The 16595-nt window shown below is 48.3% G+C and overlaps 2 protein-coding genes across 3 annotated transcripts; one reads left to right on the top strand and one right to left on the bottom strand.

Annotated features, from left to right (window-relative positions):
* Window positions 1–2596: 2596 nt before the first annotated feature.
* tbc1d17 (TBC1 domain family, member 17) lies at window positions 2597–12327 on the bottom strand. 2 transcript variants are annotated; one of them, XM_048991621.1, is made up of 17 exons: window positions 12222–12327; window positions 11306–11401; window positions 10281–10358; window positions 9564–9675; window positions 9297–9483; window positions 8360–8471; window positions 7218–7388; window positions 6929–7054; window positions 6737–6840; window positions 6558–6652; window positions 6313–6429; window positions 6127–6227; window positions 5219–5318; window positions 4805–4902; window positions 4570–4686; window positions 4388–4474; window positions 2597–3170 (listed from the first exon to the last, which is right to left on the bottom strand). In XM_048991621.1, exons 1-17 carry the CDS (start codon window positions 12246–12248, stop codon window positions 2985–2987), a joined length of 1914 nt encoding a protein of 637 aa, XP_048847578.1. In that variant the 5' UTR covers window positions 12249–12327; the 3' UTR covers window positions 2597–2984. The 2 variants fall into 2 exon arrangements, with proteins under 2 accessions (XP_048847578.1, XP_048847580.1); XM_048991623.1 differs by lacking the exon at window positions 6313–6429 and having other exon boundaries at window positions 12222–12290.
* Window positions 12328–12769: 442 nt separating this feature from the next.
* Window positions 12770–16217, top strand: akt1s1 (AKT1 substrate 1 (proline-rich)). The gene is made up of 6 exons (XM_048991615.1): window positions 12770–12915; window positions 13445–14257; window positions 14387–14657; window positions 14732–14815; window positions 14911–15077; window positions 15167–16217. Exons 2-6 carry the CDS (start codon window positions 13877–13879, stop codon window positions 15302–15304), a joined length of 1041 nt encoding a protein of 346 aa, XP_048847572.1. The 5' UTR covers window positions 12770–12915; window positions 13445–13876; the 3' UTR covers window positions 15305–16217.
* Window positions 16218–16595: the final 378 nt, after the last annotated feature.

Here is a 16595-nt window from a genome sequence, read left to right as displayed (position 1 = left end):
GAAAGCCTCACCCAGGCACTATGGCAGGACAAAATGTCCTCAGACTAACCAGGCAGGCTGTGCGTATCCACGAAAACCGAGCTGTGACTCACAGGACAAGGCGTCCGCAGACTGACCAGGCAGTCTGTGTGTATCCACGAAAGCCAAGTTGTGACTTGCAAAACTACATGCACTCAGACTAACTAGGCGGGCTGTGACTCGTGGTATGAAGCGACAACTCGACAAAACGGGTGTACAGTGACTCACAGGAGTGAAGAGCACCCAGACTAATCAGGTAGTCCATGTGTATGTTCAGGCACTTTCAAACCACAGGAACTTTTTTTGGAACCAGAACCTTGTTCCGGAATCAGGGACTTTTGTCGTGGTCACACCACAGGAAGTCAGCCTGATCTTAGTTCCAGCAGGAAGTTCAGAAACCTTCTTTTAGTGCCTACTTCAGACTAGGTACACAAACTACAGTGGGGTGCTTACAGCAGCACCTTGCTGACTGGTTGAGCACAATTGCCACCACTAACTGGGAAGTTACGCGGAAGTATGAGGAAAAGAGATATAACTAGTGGAGCAAAATTGAGCAGATGGAATTATTTTTGTATTTGTTACATTTAATGAATACATTTTTTACTTGCATCTTCATATTTCCACATCAGAAAATTTAATCGATCCAATATACTTTGTTCTAATATCACTGGGGCTGGTGGTAAAACTTGCTGGTTCTTATTAGTGGAATACGTTACATGTTTTGGGGTGGTGGGGTAGTTTTGAATTGTAAGTGAAGTTTAATGATCTTTTTGCATCTCCCATTCTTATTTTGCATAAATGAACCAGTTCCTGTTGTGTGATGTAAAAGCGACACACGAGAGATGCCAGTTCCCGTTGACTCGCAGGTGGAGGCGCAGTCAGACCAACCAGTCGGCCCCTGTGTATCTACCAATGCCAAGCTGTGACTCGCAGGTGGAGGCGCACTCAGACTAACCAGTCGGCCCCTGTGTATCTACCAATGCCAAGCCGTGACTCGCAGGTGGAGGCGCACTCAGACTAACTAGTCGGCCCCTGTGTATCTATCAAAGCCAAGCTGTGACTCACAGGTGGAGGCGCACTCAGACTAACTAGTCGGCCCCTGTGTATCTACCAAAGCCAAGCTGTGACTCGCAGGTGGAGGCGCACTCAGACTAACCAGTCGGCCCCTGTGTATCTACCAATGACAAGCTGTGACTCGCAGGTCGAGGTGCACTCAGACTAACTACGGCAGCTCGGTGTACAGTCAGAAAGATTCATATAACGCAGCATGCAATGTCCCCTCTGTCCTGGGAGTTAACTCTCTGAGGAAGCTCGTTGTGAGCCCCCCCTCCATCAGCAGCAGTCTGCTGGGGGCACAGCAGCATGTGTGAAGCAGACAGAGACGGCAGGCAGGGCAGTGATGTGCTTTGTTTGCTCTGACACCAGCCCTGTGCCTTATGCTCCATTGTGAGAGGACACACACACACAGTGGCCCCCCTCCCCACACACACACACACAGACTCACACACAAACAGCAACCCCTCCTCCCTCACATCGGGGTGCTCATGAATGACTTTCACACGTTTAGTGCAGATTTTTACAGACTTGTTATTCATTGCCTTTTCATTTTTAATGGAAGTTTGAATGGAATAGAATGCAGCCAATCTGTCGCTTTTCACTGCCACCATGTGCTGGACTATGTGCCCCAATCAGGGAGCAGCAGCTGCCTGTTCACTTACTGGAAAAGTGAAACTGATTCCCTGCCCATTTTAACTCAGACTGTTCTAACATACATGGCAGTGTGACCCGGCCCAGTGCCCCGTGTCCAGGCCATACCCCTATCCAGGGCATGACCCTGCGTGGCATCCCGTGCCCAGGCCATACCCCAGCCTGGCATCCCATGCCCAGTCCATACCCCAGCCTGGCATCCCGTGCCCAGGCCATACCCCAGCCTGGCATCCCGTGCCCAGGCCATACCCCAGCCTGGCATCCCATGCCCAGGCCATACCCTTGCCCAGAGCCCTATGCCCATTATACTCCAGCAGAAAACACAATAATTCAAAGACAGAATTGATAACACGGCAGTGAGAATCACTCACACACAGCATAGCAGAGCTGAGGAGACCCCCCCTCCCCACTCCAAAGTGAGGGTGAAGGGTGAACATGTCGGCAACCTTGTTAAGCAGCCTGCTAAATTCATGTGCTGCAGTTGTATTCAGAAGGGTCTGGGGTAGGGGGGGTTTCCCGCCCCCCATTTTCAGGCTCATTTAACATGACAGAGGGCATGGGGCCCCAGCCTGCATGCTTTGTAAACTTAAGACAGCCACCTGCTGTCGGTGCGGGGGGGGGGGGGGGGGGGCAACATTGGTCTGAAAGTGGAGATATTTGGTAAACTGGGCCACTAAAATCTACACTTTGTCTGCTGAAAATTTAGGGTACAGGACATATGACATACAATGATGGGTAATTATATAATATAAAATATCCCATGAAATGGTGTAACTCCATCCTCCCATTCTGATGTTATCCGTGTAAAGATCCTATGTTTGGATGCAGATGGAGGGCAGCAGAGAGACTGGAGCCAGGCTCAGCACAAAGGTCACACTTTCAGGATACACTTTATTGGGTAATTGGTCAGAGGTGGTTACTGAAAATTAAACGGTGATATTGCATATTTAACGCAGCACCCTGACTTTCACCTTTATCAACCTACACTCATCCTAGAAGAAAAAAAAACAGGCAGATGACAGAGCATCAGGTGCGACCCAGAGTTAGTGAGGCGCACCTCACACAGACAAGGCAGGCAGTAACAGCCCACACATTACAACAGAGACAACTCAGGACAAGCAGTGGAACGTCACGAGGAGACAGACAGACACACGATTTCAGGGGCCCTGTGTGTAGCCGAGGACAGAAGCATGTGCCTGCAGATCCTGTCAGCGCCATACACCCCCACCACATGCCCCTGTGCCCATCATCATTTAGAGTTATGGATAAGTAGGGGGCGGGCGCCTTGCAGGGCAGCTGTTCCCTGATTGGTAGATGTCGCCACCAGAGTCCTGCGACTGGCCAATGAGTGGCTGTGTTTCTTCTGTCCTGGAAGCTGGGCTCTCGTCACTGGAACCAGGGAGGGGACATAGACCCAGCACCTCTTGGACCTTCACGGGGAGTTCCTGGGGTGGGGGGGGGGACATTTCACAGGTACAAAGGTAATGGACTGCATCCCGAAAGATTGCTGATGTTGCATGTAACTAGGGATGAGCGAGTACAGTATTATCTGTATCTGTTAACCATATGAATTATCTGTATCTGTACTCGGAATGGGCGGGGCCTAACCCAGAAGTGGGCGGGATTTAACCTGGAAGTGGGTCGGGTTGTCTTGAAATGGGCGGGGCTTTAACCGGTATGTTATTTTAAGCATGCAATTGATATGGGTTGATCAGAAATTGTTATATTTATTGCTGATTAGAAAACTATTTACATGACAGCATCAGCATTGAGCTTCAGATCAGTGGTTTTGATCACGATAAACGAACTATATACAGAACAAGTTTTGCAACAATGAATACAACACATGCGGTTATTTATGAAGTGAAATGTAATGAACAAGAGTTTTCATCTCAACATAACTTTCTTTTTTTAACTTTTAATTTTTTTATGATCAGTGTGATTTCTTTTTTTTTGGTTCTTTTTTATTTTTTTTATTTCCACACCAGGTATGTGAGAGTGTGCGTGTGCAGCTAATTAATTTGTAATATAGTTTTATACCACTACTTTAAAAAAATTTTTTTTATCAACTACAGCAAGAAAGTGTCAAACACTGGTTAGAGCCGGCTGACGGTTTAAAGAAGAAAAAAAAATCTCCGACAGGCAGAGACGCGAGTCGCATTCTACCAAGCACCATGTCTGAACAAACCCCACGTTTACCAAAACTCTACTGGTTAATAAGTAAGTACTACAAACCAAAGTAAAAAAACAAACCTGAAGCTGAAGAAACCCTAAACGTTAACGGAAAAAACACGCGAACCTGAGTGACTGAGGGAGAGGCAGAGAGAGAGAGAGAGAGAGCGCTGTTCTCTTCTCGGTGTTCTGTGTGTGAGTGAGCAGAGCGGGACACAGCAACACAATAAATCTGTATGTGTGTAGGGGAGGGGCGCTGTGACTGGCCTATCACAGAACGCAGACACAGTCAGCTACCCAATGAGAATTTTTATTCAATCCAAGCACAGATATTGACTTGTATTACTGGTATGATACTCGTACTCGTCAAAAGTGCTTTATCCGTACTGGATACTCGTTTCAGCCAAGTATCCGGCTCAACTCTATCAGTAACCACTAGTGTAGCATGTCAATACAATGAGGAAAAAGCTGAAACAGCAGACTAGCTCACCTTGCAGGCTTGCAGCTGTCTGAAAATGGCCTCGGCGCCACGTAGCAGCGATTGCAGGTCCAGCTTCATAGTCAGGTCATTGATGTGCTGGAGACAGAGATACAGAGAGGCGGTTGCAAGCCGTGGCAGCTGGGGGGGGGGGGGGCAACCCTCAACCTTTCCCCCATCACCTTTTATACTACCTTTAATATGGTGTTGAAGTCATGATCTGACCCAATCAGCTCCCCCCTCTGAGACTCCAGGATGGAACAGGCCATCAGCAGATGGAAGTTGTCACATGGCAGGCCAGTCCACATGACCTAGAATGATGTGCAGGCTTGAAGGTAAGGTAGGTACACCGCAAGCCACCGTACGCAGACAGGAAGCACACTTCTTGTGATGAAGGGAATGGCCCCTTCAAATGCATAGTTCCATTACCTCCCACAGGGTCAAGATGTCCTCAAAGGAGAACTCTCTCTTGAACCATATCAGTAACCAGCGGAAACAAAAGCACAGAGATCCACTATCTTGGGAGTCTAGGGAGGTGGAGCAGGGGAGTACAGGAGGAGAGGGAAGGAGAAAGAAAAAGAGAGAGAGCGAGAGAAGCAAAAAGAAAGGGCAAGGATTATAAAAACACACCTAAATGCTGCTGATTAACTTCAGCATCTGTGACATCCTTGGTTAATACAGCAAATGAAATGGTACACCACAATAAATGAATAAACTGAAGCATAAGCCCTAAGCATCCGCTGGCACTGGGTCAGGGTTTAAGGGCTGGGATCAAGTAACAAACACTACAGAGCATGGAAACATTATCCCGCCCAGACAGGGAGCAAGGGGGGGGGGCGTTACCTAGGTAATCACAGAGCTCTGGGTCAATAGCCTTCAGCAGGATACCCAGCTGCAGTAGCTGCTGCTTCATGGCCTCCTGGGACTCCTCAAAGTTCTGGTGCTGTGAGACAGGAACAGACAGGAGAGGGGCAGTCAGACAGGGAGACCCGAGGACAGTCAGATAGGAAGGGGGAGCAGTCTGACAGGGAGACCCGAGGACAGTCAGACAGGAAGGGGGAGCAGTCAGATGGGGGGACAAGAGGATGATTAGACAGGAAGGGGGTGCAGTCGGACGGGAAAAGGGAGAGCTATACAGGATGGTGGGACAGTCAGATGGGGAAACAAGGGATGGTTAGACAGGATGGTGGGACAGTCAGATGGGGAGAGGACAGTTTGACAGGATAGTGGGACAGGAAGGGGGCAGTCAGGGAGATGAGGGGACAATTCAGACAGGCGGGGGGTACAGTTGGATGAAGAGACAGACAGGGAGACAAGGGAACTATAAGATATGATGGGGGAGAGTCCAATAGGAAGAGTGATAATCTGACAGGATGGGGGAGTGTAAGACAGCAAATCAAACAGGGAGACAAGGGGACAGTCAAATAGGCTGAGGGAACAGTCAGACAGGAAGGGAGGAGAGTTAGACAGGCATGTGATCTAGGGACACATAGATAGATTCCCAATAGGGGACAGTTAGACAAACTGAAGCACACAGATGGGACAGTTATAATGACAATGGGAGAGTTATAAAGTCACACGTTCATACAGGATTAGGGTTAGGATAGGATAAAGGATAGGGTTAGGATAGGATAAAGGATAGGGTTAGGGTTAGGATAGGATAAAGAATAGGGTTAGGGTTAGGATAGGATAAAGGATAGGACCAAGTGGTACACAAAAAGAGGGACACCACACCCTGCCCCTGCACTGACCACGAGCTCCATGAAGCCAGTGAGACACCAGAAGGACTCCACCTCATTCTGTGTGACGAAGAGAATGGGGGAGAGCAGGTCACTCATTCCCTGGACGTAGCCTGAGGAGAGGAGGACCCATGTAGGCATTAATATCCATCAGACACGCAGCACACATGCAGCCCCAAACAGCAAAATAAAGCATACCCAAGTCAAAGTTGTACATGCAGTAGGTCATCAGGACGTCATGCAGAAGCATCAGGCCAGGGTTCTCATTCCCAGAGAAGAAAGAGTTGTGTCTGTCTGTTCGACTGACGTCTCGCTCTAGGATACAGAAGGAAAGCCATATCTCCATGACCGTCCCACAGACCGATCAGCTGCAGTGCAGTAGTCACACATGAGCTCCAGCCATTCACATACAGTATGTGAGGTTAATGGATACAAAGGCAGACCTATCAGGCTGCGGTATCCCCTGAGGAGGGAGTTCCTCATCTCCTGCTCTTCGCTCACAGATTTCCACTGCACTTTCATCCTGAAATACTCGTCTCTGGTGAAGAAGGAAGACCGGTCATTGAACACAGAGGGACAACATGAACGAGACCCTGAGCAGTGGTGAAGCGGGGACACTCACGTCTTCACCCTTACTATGTCCTCCCTTTCCTTTGCCGTACTGTTCCAGGGATAGAAGCCTAAGAGAAACTTCCAGACCTCCTTTCGCAGTGATGGGCTGATCCCCTGAGGGAGCAGGACAGGCGACAGGCAGGATTAAACCATCACACAAGTTTAAAAACAGCCATAGTGTCTGAAGGAAAGGGAAACACACCCCTCTGAACACCATCTCTTTGATCTTCTGAGGCTCCAGGACCCGTCCCTCAGGGTCCAGAAACTCCTCCCACTTGTCCATGGCTGGCCCTCTTTTTACTTCAGGTCTTGGGCCAAGCTCCACTCCCTAAACACACAAAGAAAGTTGCAAAAATTCACACAATCCATAGATGGAACCAGCAGATGGATGATTTCCTGATGTTTTGACCCTGACTGCATTTGTACCTGCAGTGTGGTTCTTATATAAAGTTTGGGGTGTCCAAGGTAATATGAAGTTTTAGGACTCTTACACAAGTTATAAGTTCGAATCCGGGCTCCTCATCGGCAGCCTGAGGACCATGGGCGCCCTGGGTAGTGCGGCAGTGGATCGAAGAGTCAGGGGGCCGCAGGGCTCCACGGAAGAAGTTTGTCACCTTGGAAAATCCCCCAAATGTTGTGGCGTATGGATCCTGGATGAACCTCTGAGGAGATGGGGAAGGGTGACCCCGAGTTACACATCATTACACACTTGCTACATATCACCCTGGCCTGAGCTACACATCACCCCAAATCTGAGTTGCACATCACTACACAAACTAATTAACCTGAGCTACACATCAATCACCCTGAGTTACATCACTGTAACGCAAATTATACACCACTCTACAGTATACACCACCTTAACCACCATCATTCTAACCTGTTACACATCATTACACGTCACCAAGTCAAGCATCTTAGTACCCCTCCTTCTTGTGCGGCAAACTGTATGCAAACTATATGCACCTGTCTATTAACATTTAACATTTCATTACACCAGAGGTGTATGGAGACATCTAGATAATTATAAGCATTCGGAAATAATTTTGTTTTAAAAAATGTGAATATTCTAAATGTCAATTAAATGATTTCCCAACAGAGCATCTGGAGATTAAACTGGCTTTAGGCCACAGACTGAAAGTCTGAAACGCTGGCTTTCCATGTCAGTGCCTTCGTAAGGTGTTCCCTGATTTACCACACATGGTTCCTTATTAACCCTTTGGCTCCAGTGAGGGCTTGCTGGTGACCTTTGCTAAACCCATGATGCTCTCTACCTACAGGGCTAATACTTCAGAAGTATTCAAAGGTATGTCAGATTCCATGTTTGTAGAAACTTGCTAACTATTTGAGAAGCTGTGATCCAGGCAAATGGTGGCTGCTTTGAGGCCAGGAATTACAGAACATTACTAGAAAACGGTTCTGGTCCTCAATAGATTTTGTTTTCTGTACGGCAATGTGCTCGCATTTTCAAGTACTTACTGGAAAATATACAATGAAAATGATTATGGAACCTGGTTTTCAGCAACTTTATGCAAATATCTGACAGATACTTATACTTATAACACACTATATATGATTCACAAATAACCACAAACACACACACACATCACCACACACGAACGCAGGGACTCACAGAGACCAGGTCCGAATTGCTTTCGTCAAAGAGGTGGAGCTCATCGATAGACTGAGACAGAGCCTCGGAGTGGTGAGGGTAGGCGAGGAAGAGCCTTGCGTCCATTGGAGAGCTGGGATGGGAGAGTGGGGGGAGTCAGAGATGAAACACACACACACACACACCTGTATACCGATTCTATCATGTATAAAATGGTTTCAATATTCATTTTTCATGGTATGGATTCTACAGCATGCACTTCCAGTTTGCTCTGACCACTGAGGCTCATCAGCTGCCAATGTACATGCCTAGAGCTGAGTACAGTCTCACACACACTGAGATCATTAGTTGAGAAGCGTCATATAATTGATAAAGGTGCAGCCAGAGTGGCGTCTGGAAATACTCTGGCTTTGTGACAAATGAAGATAGTAAACCACAGGACATGTTGAAGCTTGTGCGCAAGTTGTGCCAATGCACAATACTGACAGAGGGGGCAACTGCCACAAACTGCTACAAATTTAGTTCCATACAGTCTCGTGGGGTTTTGTTGATTAGTGTTGATCATTCAGATACAAACTTTTAGAGGCAGGGAAAAGTAACATATCTGTTCTGTTATGCACTGAAATGATAATATGCAGTGATGTCTCATTTTTAATTCAATTACTGCGATCTCAGCATGATTACAATGACTACTGATGTACTTGAAATTACTGTACTTTGACTGACAATGCAATGCGAAAGTTTTTTTTTTTTTAGATATAGTGAGTTTACAAAAGTTAAACTAAAGTTAAAGTTTTTGCAATAAACAAAATTGCAATTGAAATTTTTTTCTTATTGAGTGTTTAGTATTGAAAAATGGTATCGATCTTCAATACTTCGTATTGTATCGAAATTTTAAATTGTACCAACCAGTGTTGTTATTGTACCAACACTAATACAGACACACACACAGACTTACGGGGCCAGAATAATATAGCGCTGCAGAGCTCTCAGCAGTTCCATGGTGCCCCCCCTGTGGAAATGCAGTGGTGGAAGTGAATGTCCCACCCTGCTGGTCAGCACCAGAAAGTTGCGTCCCAGGGAGAAGCGTGCGCGGCGCAGGGAGTATAACTCGGAGAGCGGCAGCGAGAAGGAGCCCCATTGACCTGGAAGGGCACACAGCCATGAACAGCAGTACAGGGGGGGCAATGCTGGTGCACCTAAACAGAGCTGAGTGCTTCAGTACCGGTCTCTCGCACTGGGGGGTGCTCTCTCGCTTTTTTCACTGTGCTGATGACAGCCCAGTCTGGCTCATATCCTGGGTCAAAATTAGTCTCCTCCTCTCCTCCATCCCCATCCTGTGAGAGAAGGAAACAGAGCTGGACTAGACACACTACCAAGGCAGTATATCATGAATGTCACTGCTGATCCTCCTGCTAACCCTGACTGGTACATTGAAAGAATGAAGGAACATCTATCCATCCATCCATTGTCCAAACCGCTTATCCTACTGGGGCGCGGGGGGTCCGGAGCCTATCCCGGAAGCAACGGGCACGAGGCAGGGAACAACCCAGGATGGGGGGCCAGCCCATCGCAGGGGACGCTCACACACCATTCACTCTCACACGCACACCTACGGGCAATTCAGCAACTCCAATTAGCCTCAGCATGTTTTTGGACTGTGGGGGGAAACCGGAGTACCCAGAGGAAACCCCACGACGAGGGGAGAACATGCAAACTTAGTACACATTACGCACACATGTGACCCAGGCGGAGACTCGAACCCAGGTCCCAGAGGTATGAGGCAACAGTGCTAACCACTGCACCACCATGCCGCGCCCTGAAGCAACATCTAAATAAAACTAATTAAATAAGCTTCCGTAAACTAGACATAGGTATTTCTCAGTATTTTCAGGAGTTTCTCGACAATACTTTGTGTGAATATCCATTTTGGTTGATTTACCTTTTTGCTATAGAAGACAGCAGGTGTACTTCCTCTTTGCTCCTCAAGAGGGCTCCACTCCAAAGATGGTTCCCCACCCTAAAGAAAGCAATTACGTGTGATTAACTTTAAACAACCCCATAAATATGGTGCCAAATTAGTCAAACATTTCCACATTAAGAAGTCCTTGCAAACAGCATTTGGATTTATGGATGTAACTACTATGTATTTTACAGGTCAATGAAACAAAGACACGATATATGGCTGAGGCTTTAACACTGTCTGGTACCTAGCGCAAGCTGATACCGAACGCAACAACGGAGGTCCTCAGCTTATTTTGTTATGATGTCACACATTATTCCACTCCCCCCTCGGCTGATACCATGCCCCTATGCTAAATCAGTGCCAAAAGTATGAGACAGAAAAAACAGAATCGGAAAATGAGAAAATTCTGAAATTGAAAAAAGATTTGAAACCACAAGAAATAAGATCTGGATCTGAAAATAAAAAATCTACAAATGAAAAAATAAGACATCAAATATCAAAATATTATATGAAAGTACAAAATGAAAATAAGACATTGATTTAAAAAAAAAATCAAGAACTGAATCAAAATTATATTTAAACAAAACAAAAAACTTCCATACACATTTTAGCTTGAATACACTGTATCCACAGTTCAACATGAAAACTTGAACTTTGTTTCAATTCTTTTTTTTTCTAAAATAACAAAGCTATTGGCCCTAATTTTGCGCTATACATTACTGAGCAGCCTCCTGTTTTCATAACAAATACACTAACAAATAGCCTGAATTACCTGTCAGTGACAAGATGCACTGGATTCCTGTGCCCTGTCAATCACCACCTGGCTCTGGTTGGCTGAATCTGGCAGTGATTGACAGCCCATGATAATACCTCCCACTGGAGTTTTCAAAGTCACATTTCTGCCAATCACTAATTACTATTCTAAAAAAAAATCACATGGGGGGAAGGAAATGCCAAAGTTATGATGGCCATGGTGCTGGACACTGGGGGTTCACACTCACCCGCTCCACTATGCGGATGAACCCTGGGATGGTGGTCTCCTGGTTGCTCCTCTTGGCGTTGGTGTGAAGGTACACACCCTCCTTCTCAAACACCAGCTTTGAAAAAAGCACATGCCACACCGATCATCTCAGCAGGAACACTCCAAGAAAATGTATGCTGTGGAACATCCTTGGCTCTCTGGATCATGTGAGGACACAATGTTAGGTTTAAACCAGCCAGCTAAGCTTAAACATATGAATCCAGGACAAACGAGAGTCACTATCCCATCACATCCCAAGGTGTGCCATAAATTTGCCTTTTGAACAAACTGGATCTATTTGCTGAACCATCATCCCCAAGAGAAAGCCAGCATGACAATGACAGACCACGATGAATTTAAATGCTGAAGTTTACAGATTCATTTAACGGCGAAGGAACCAGGAAGCGAGCAAATATCCACCGTTTTACACGGATCGGACCCAACAACCATCATCTGTCTAACTGCGCAGGATACAAACCCAGAGCCTCAGGGAATGTCAGAAGCGTTCAGGTGAGCATCACCTGTGACAGTAATAGTCACCTGCTGAATACGGGCGACAGGCGTCTTCATAACCCCGCAAATGGACTGTCACTACTAGTTCTGTTTTAATGTGTAATGCTGGGACCAACTCGTACATATGTCTGACATTTATGCATTTTTTCCGCTAATCAAGTGGATGGTCCATCAACTCTGATGTGTAATACCTGTCATTAAATACCGACGACAGCAACTACGCAGCTAACTAACCAGCAAGTGACCCAAACTAACTGCTTAATAACACGAAAGTGTCCCCGACTGCGTGACCGGATTCGTGGTCGTTCTAAGAGATGCAGACTCGTTAAACCGGAGCACAGACGGGAATATCGCTCAATACGAAGATTACGAGCGACTCCAACCTTCGGACTGTCCGCGTCGGCCGCCATTTCCGCCGCCGCTATGGCCTTAACGACGCAGCCCCGTTCGGTACGTCCATCCGCCTGACCCCGCCCCGCGGCCCTACGTATGCCTGGCCCCGCCTCGTGCGCAAAACATCTGCCATGTTCTGTGCCACCCCGCTCACGTCACGGTATAACCGCCAATCAGCAGGCGGCATTTTTAATGGACAAATGAATGTCTGCCCGCAAGTGTACGGAATGTAATCGGGACATATCGCCATTTATTTAACTCTCATAATTACTGTTTCAACCTCAATATTTTGTATAGCTGAAAATGTAGTATATATTTTGCCGACACATATAGCACAAATATAAAAGCATGTGACAGATTGAAAACATTAGTGGAAATCAGTATTTTAATTAATACGACTGAGCACCGTCTGTTCTGCATAAATTCGAATGCACTTTTGATTTCATTGAGGTTTACATATTGACAATTGTATTTATTTGAATGGTCCAGTGGTACATCATATGCTTACATTGGACGCTCGCACACGCAGGGCTTTGGGAACGCGCACGTTTCGCAGCGTGTGATACGTGCGCGTCGGCCGGCTGTAAACAGGCAGGCGGCGCGCCGACGTCGGCAGGCGGAGGAGGGAGGTCGCTCTGTGAGGAGACCGAGGCTGGCTTTGGTACGGGACGGGGAGCAGCAGATGTGAGTACGCTGGGGCCTTTGTCCAAGCTGGTAGGGCCGTGGGCTTGTATTGCGCTGCCGGGGGTATAGAACCGGGAGCATTAGTAAGTATACTAAGCACTTGCGCTAGCTACCGGGCAAACAGACAAACAAACAAACAGGGTGAGACGCATGCGCGGTGCGGGGTCGGTGCTGCATGGCCCCCGGAGCGGGGAGTACTGCTCCATAAGGGCGACTCCGGGTTTGATCATGGTGCCGACGGAGTTTGGGAGGGGGCTTGTTATGGGTGAGAGTAAATCTGGGCTTAGGTGACATGAACACCAAATCCGACGTCGTTACGCCCCCACGAACATGGCGCATAGATTTCCCCCATATTTGTACGAATGATGCCTAGCATTTGCAGAGGGTAGGTTCTCTTCCCCGTCTGTGGTAATTGGGTACTCTTGGTCTTTCATTGAGATGTCTAAAGCAAGTCCAAGAATAGTCCTCCTCTTGCCATCTGCACCCTTCTCTTTAAATATGGTTGAATTGTCCTGTCTTCTTCCCCCAGGTGCTGTCAGGGACACTTGCCTTACTGTCCTGCAGTCCAGGACGGACCTGGCCATCCGTCATTTGTTAGGTTTAACTTTAAACACTGTCTCTCATAATTCTTAATTTCCAAAGGATTCGGTTTATTCTGTTTCTCAGGGCTCGAGAGAAACAAATTGGTATTTGCACTGGCTGAAAGCTGCCTATTTTCCACCTTGAAAACTTGTGAAGAAAGGACTGATGAACTGAAATTTGCAGATCCCCCCCATACAGCAGTGTGTTTAGAAAGCTAATCACAGCAAACAGGATAGCATGTGCACAATCTCCCCATACTGTCACTGAACGCCTGACCGAAGATTCCCCATTTTTGAAGTCTTAAGTGCAGATGCTTTAGTCAGCTAGTCCATATCACCCTGCTTGACAAATCAAAGTCCAGATTATCACCCAGACAGCCATGGCCTCTGTGATCCAGTCTGACCCTGAAATCCCAGACAATTTCAAAGAGAGCTGGTTGGTCCTACTTTCTGCTGCAGAGGCCTACTGCCAGAAGTCGGGATGTGATCTAGCCATCATCACTGCTAACAAGAGGTTCCGGCCCTCCGCTCCAGAAGGAGACAGTGGCCGGGGGTGGGAGGGTAGCCGCAAGTGGGAATACTCCTACCACACTTGGGGCCAGGGGATGCTTGCAGATGCCACACGCCGTTACATGGATGACATCGCTGTACTGCACTCGGCCTCGGTGTTGACAGCACAGAGGCAGGCACGCAGCGGTGTGGGCGAGGCCAGTGGGGCCCGCCTGGGGGCAGACGTACCATGTGAGCCCGGCGGCCGGGTGGTGAGTAGCATGCGCCCTTTCCTCTGCCTTTTTCCTTCTCCTGCCCTCTGCTTCCATTATAGCTGCCTGGCTGGACTTGTGCCTCTGCAGTATAGGGCCTTCATTTCCTCGTTAACTTGCTCATTTTAGAGCCTGGTGGGTGACAGTGGAGCCGGAACAGTCAGCCCCAGCACGCAGCTCTATTCGCAGAGCTACCCGTCAATCTACAGCTCGGCTCCTCCTATTGGCCAGCTGGGGGTACAAAATGCGAATGGGGAGAGGGACCGGGAGAGGGCTGCCATTAAGGAGGTGGATACCATCAGAGAGAGGCCAGAGGGAGGCGAGGAGGAGGAGGAAGAGGAGGAAGAGGAGGAGGAGGAAGACATGGAGAGCAGGAGGGCGAATCTGAATGAGACAGCAGGTAGAGTTAATCATTTTCAGTGTTTTTACTGCTGGACAGGGAGGGGATTGGCAGTAATGGGTTCTTCCTCTCAGGGGTCTTTTCCATGGATGAGGATTCCCTGTCACGTGACTGTGAGCCGTTCTTTGAGTCTGACGGGGAGGAGGAGAGCACTGATGGTATGGAGGATCTTGTCTGTTGTTTTACTTTGCCTTTTACACCTGGAGCTTGTGACTGCCAGTCCAAGGCTGTGATTGTCTGCTTTGTGCCACAGGCTCCCTGAGCGAGGATGCCCCGCCCCCCTCTCGCAGCATGGCAGTGGGACACCTCCCCACCCGTGGACACCCTCCCTCCATTGCACGTTCTCTGCCTGTGTCCGTGCCCGTTTGGGGCTACCGGTGCAGCCGTACGGCGCAGGGGGACAGCCACAGCGGGGAGCGGGTAAGTGTCCCTTTAACCCCTCCCCCAAACCATGTCCTCATTCTCCACAGCCAGTTTCTTACTCGTGACTCTGTGACCCTCCCCAATAGCCCGGCTGTCCTGACCTGGACCACATCGCTGCCAGCATGCAGGCTCTCCTGGCTCCGAGTGCCACTGACGGCACAGAGATGTTTGGAGGGCTACCCCGGCCACGCCTCAACACCGGTGACTTCAGCCTGAAGCACTGACGGGCAAACAGACACACCGACTGACTCACGTGGGCACCAACTGACAGCAGGGTACACGGACTGACACACTGACAGCGAACATGCAGACCGACACACATGGGTGCCGACGACTTACAGTGGAAACTCAGACTGACTGCAGAGATGAGACTGACGGACATAGATGCCAACTGCCAGCGGAAACACAGACTGACACACCAAGGCGCTGATTGACAGTTGAAACGTAGACTGATGCGTGCGGGTGCTGACTGATAGCGGAGGCGCAGACTGACACACTGTGAACGTGCAGACTAATGCACGTGAGCGTCGACTGATGTCAGAGACGCAGACTGAAGCACGTGGGTGCCGACAGACAGCGGAGACACAAACTGACACACTAACTGTGAACATATAGACTGATTCACGCAGGCACCAACTGATGGCGGTGGCACAGACTGACATGCAGACGCATTGCATGCAGACATCCGCAGTGAGACAGACTGACGCACGCAGGCACCGACTGACAGAGGAGATGCAGACTGACACATATGGGTGCCAGTTGACAGAGACGTAAACTGACGTACATGGGCACCGACTGACGATGGAGATGTAGACTGACGGCAGAGACTTAGACAGACACATTACACTGCGTACATTGAGTCGTATCTCCTACGTACCACGCACTAACGCTTACAAGCAGCTGACCGCATGTTGTGTTCGGCTGCTGGCTCAAACTGGATCGACCGGCGCCCCCAGGTGTGCAGATGGGAGGGGGAAACGCCCCTCATACGCTTGGACACCGTTGGGAAGACAGAGACCATCTGCATGGAGCAACTCATGGGTTCAACACTAAGCCATTCGTGGTTCTCTGCTCCGCTCTCTCAGCATTGTGCAGTGTATAAATGAAACTGTTTTAAATAAAGACACAAATCCCAAACCTTATGTGCATCTTCTCATCCTTGTGATATGATGTTGTCCTTGGGAGTGGAACCACAGACAGGTGAGCGGAGAAGCAGGGAGAGGTGAACGTCAGGCAGATTGATCCTAAGAGCCCATAGTGGGACTTTAATTTAACATGTGCTGGAAGTCCAGTGAAGATAAAAGGGTAACTTTCAGTGGTTGGTCCTCATTGGTTGCAGTTCCCTGCACGACCAGTAGAGGGACGAGTGCCTACAGCCATTATAAGTTATGATCGTTAATGAACCAGTTTTTTAAAATAATGTGCTTGTGACTGGGGTAGCATCCCTCAGGATTAAAGGTTACATTCAGACTGGTGACTTTGCATTAAAATCCAAACTCAAGATCCCATCCGGAT

The sequence above is a fragment of the Brienomyrus brachyistius genome, chromosome 22 (genome assembly GCF_023856365.1).
Source record: "Brienomyrus brachyistius isolate T26 chromosome 22, BBRACH_0.4, whole genome shotgun sequence".
Classification (NCBI taxonomy): Eukaryota; Metazoa; Chordata; class Actinopteri; order Osteoglossiformes; family Mormyridae; genus Brienomyrus; species Brienomyrus brachyistius.
The sequence above is the reverse complement of the archived record's forward strand: the minus strand, read 5'-3'. Positions and strand labels throughout refer to the sequence as shown.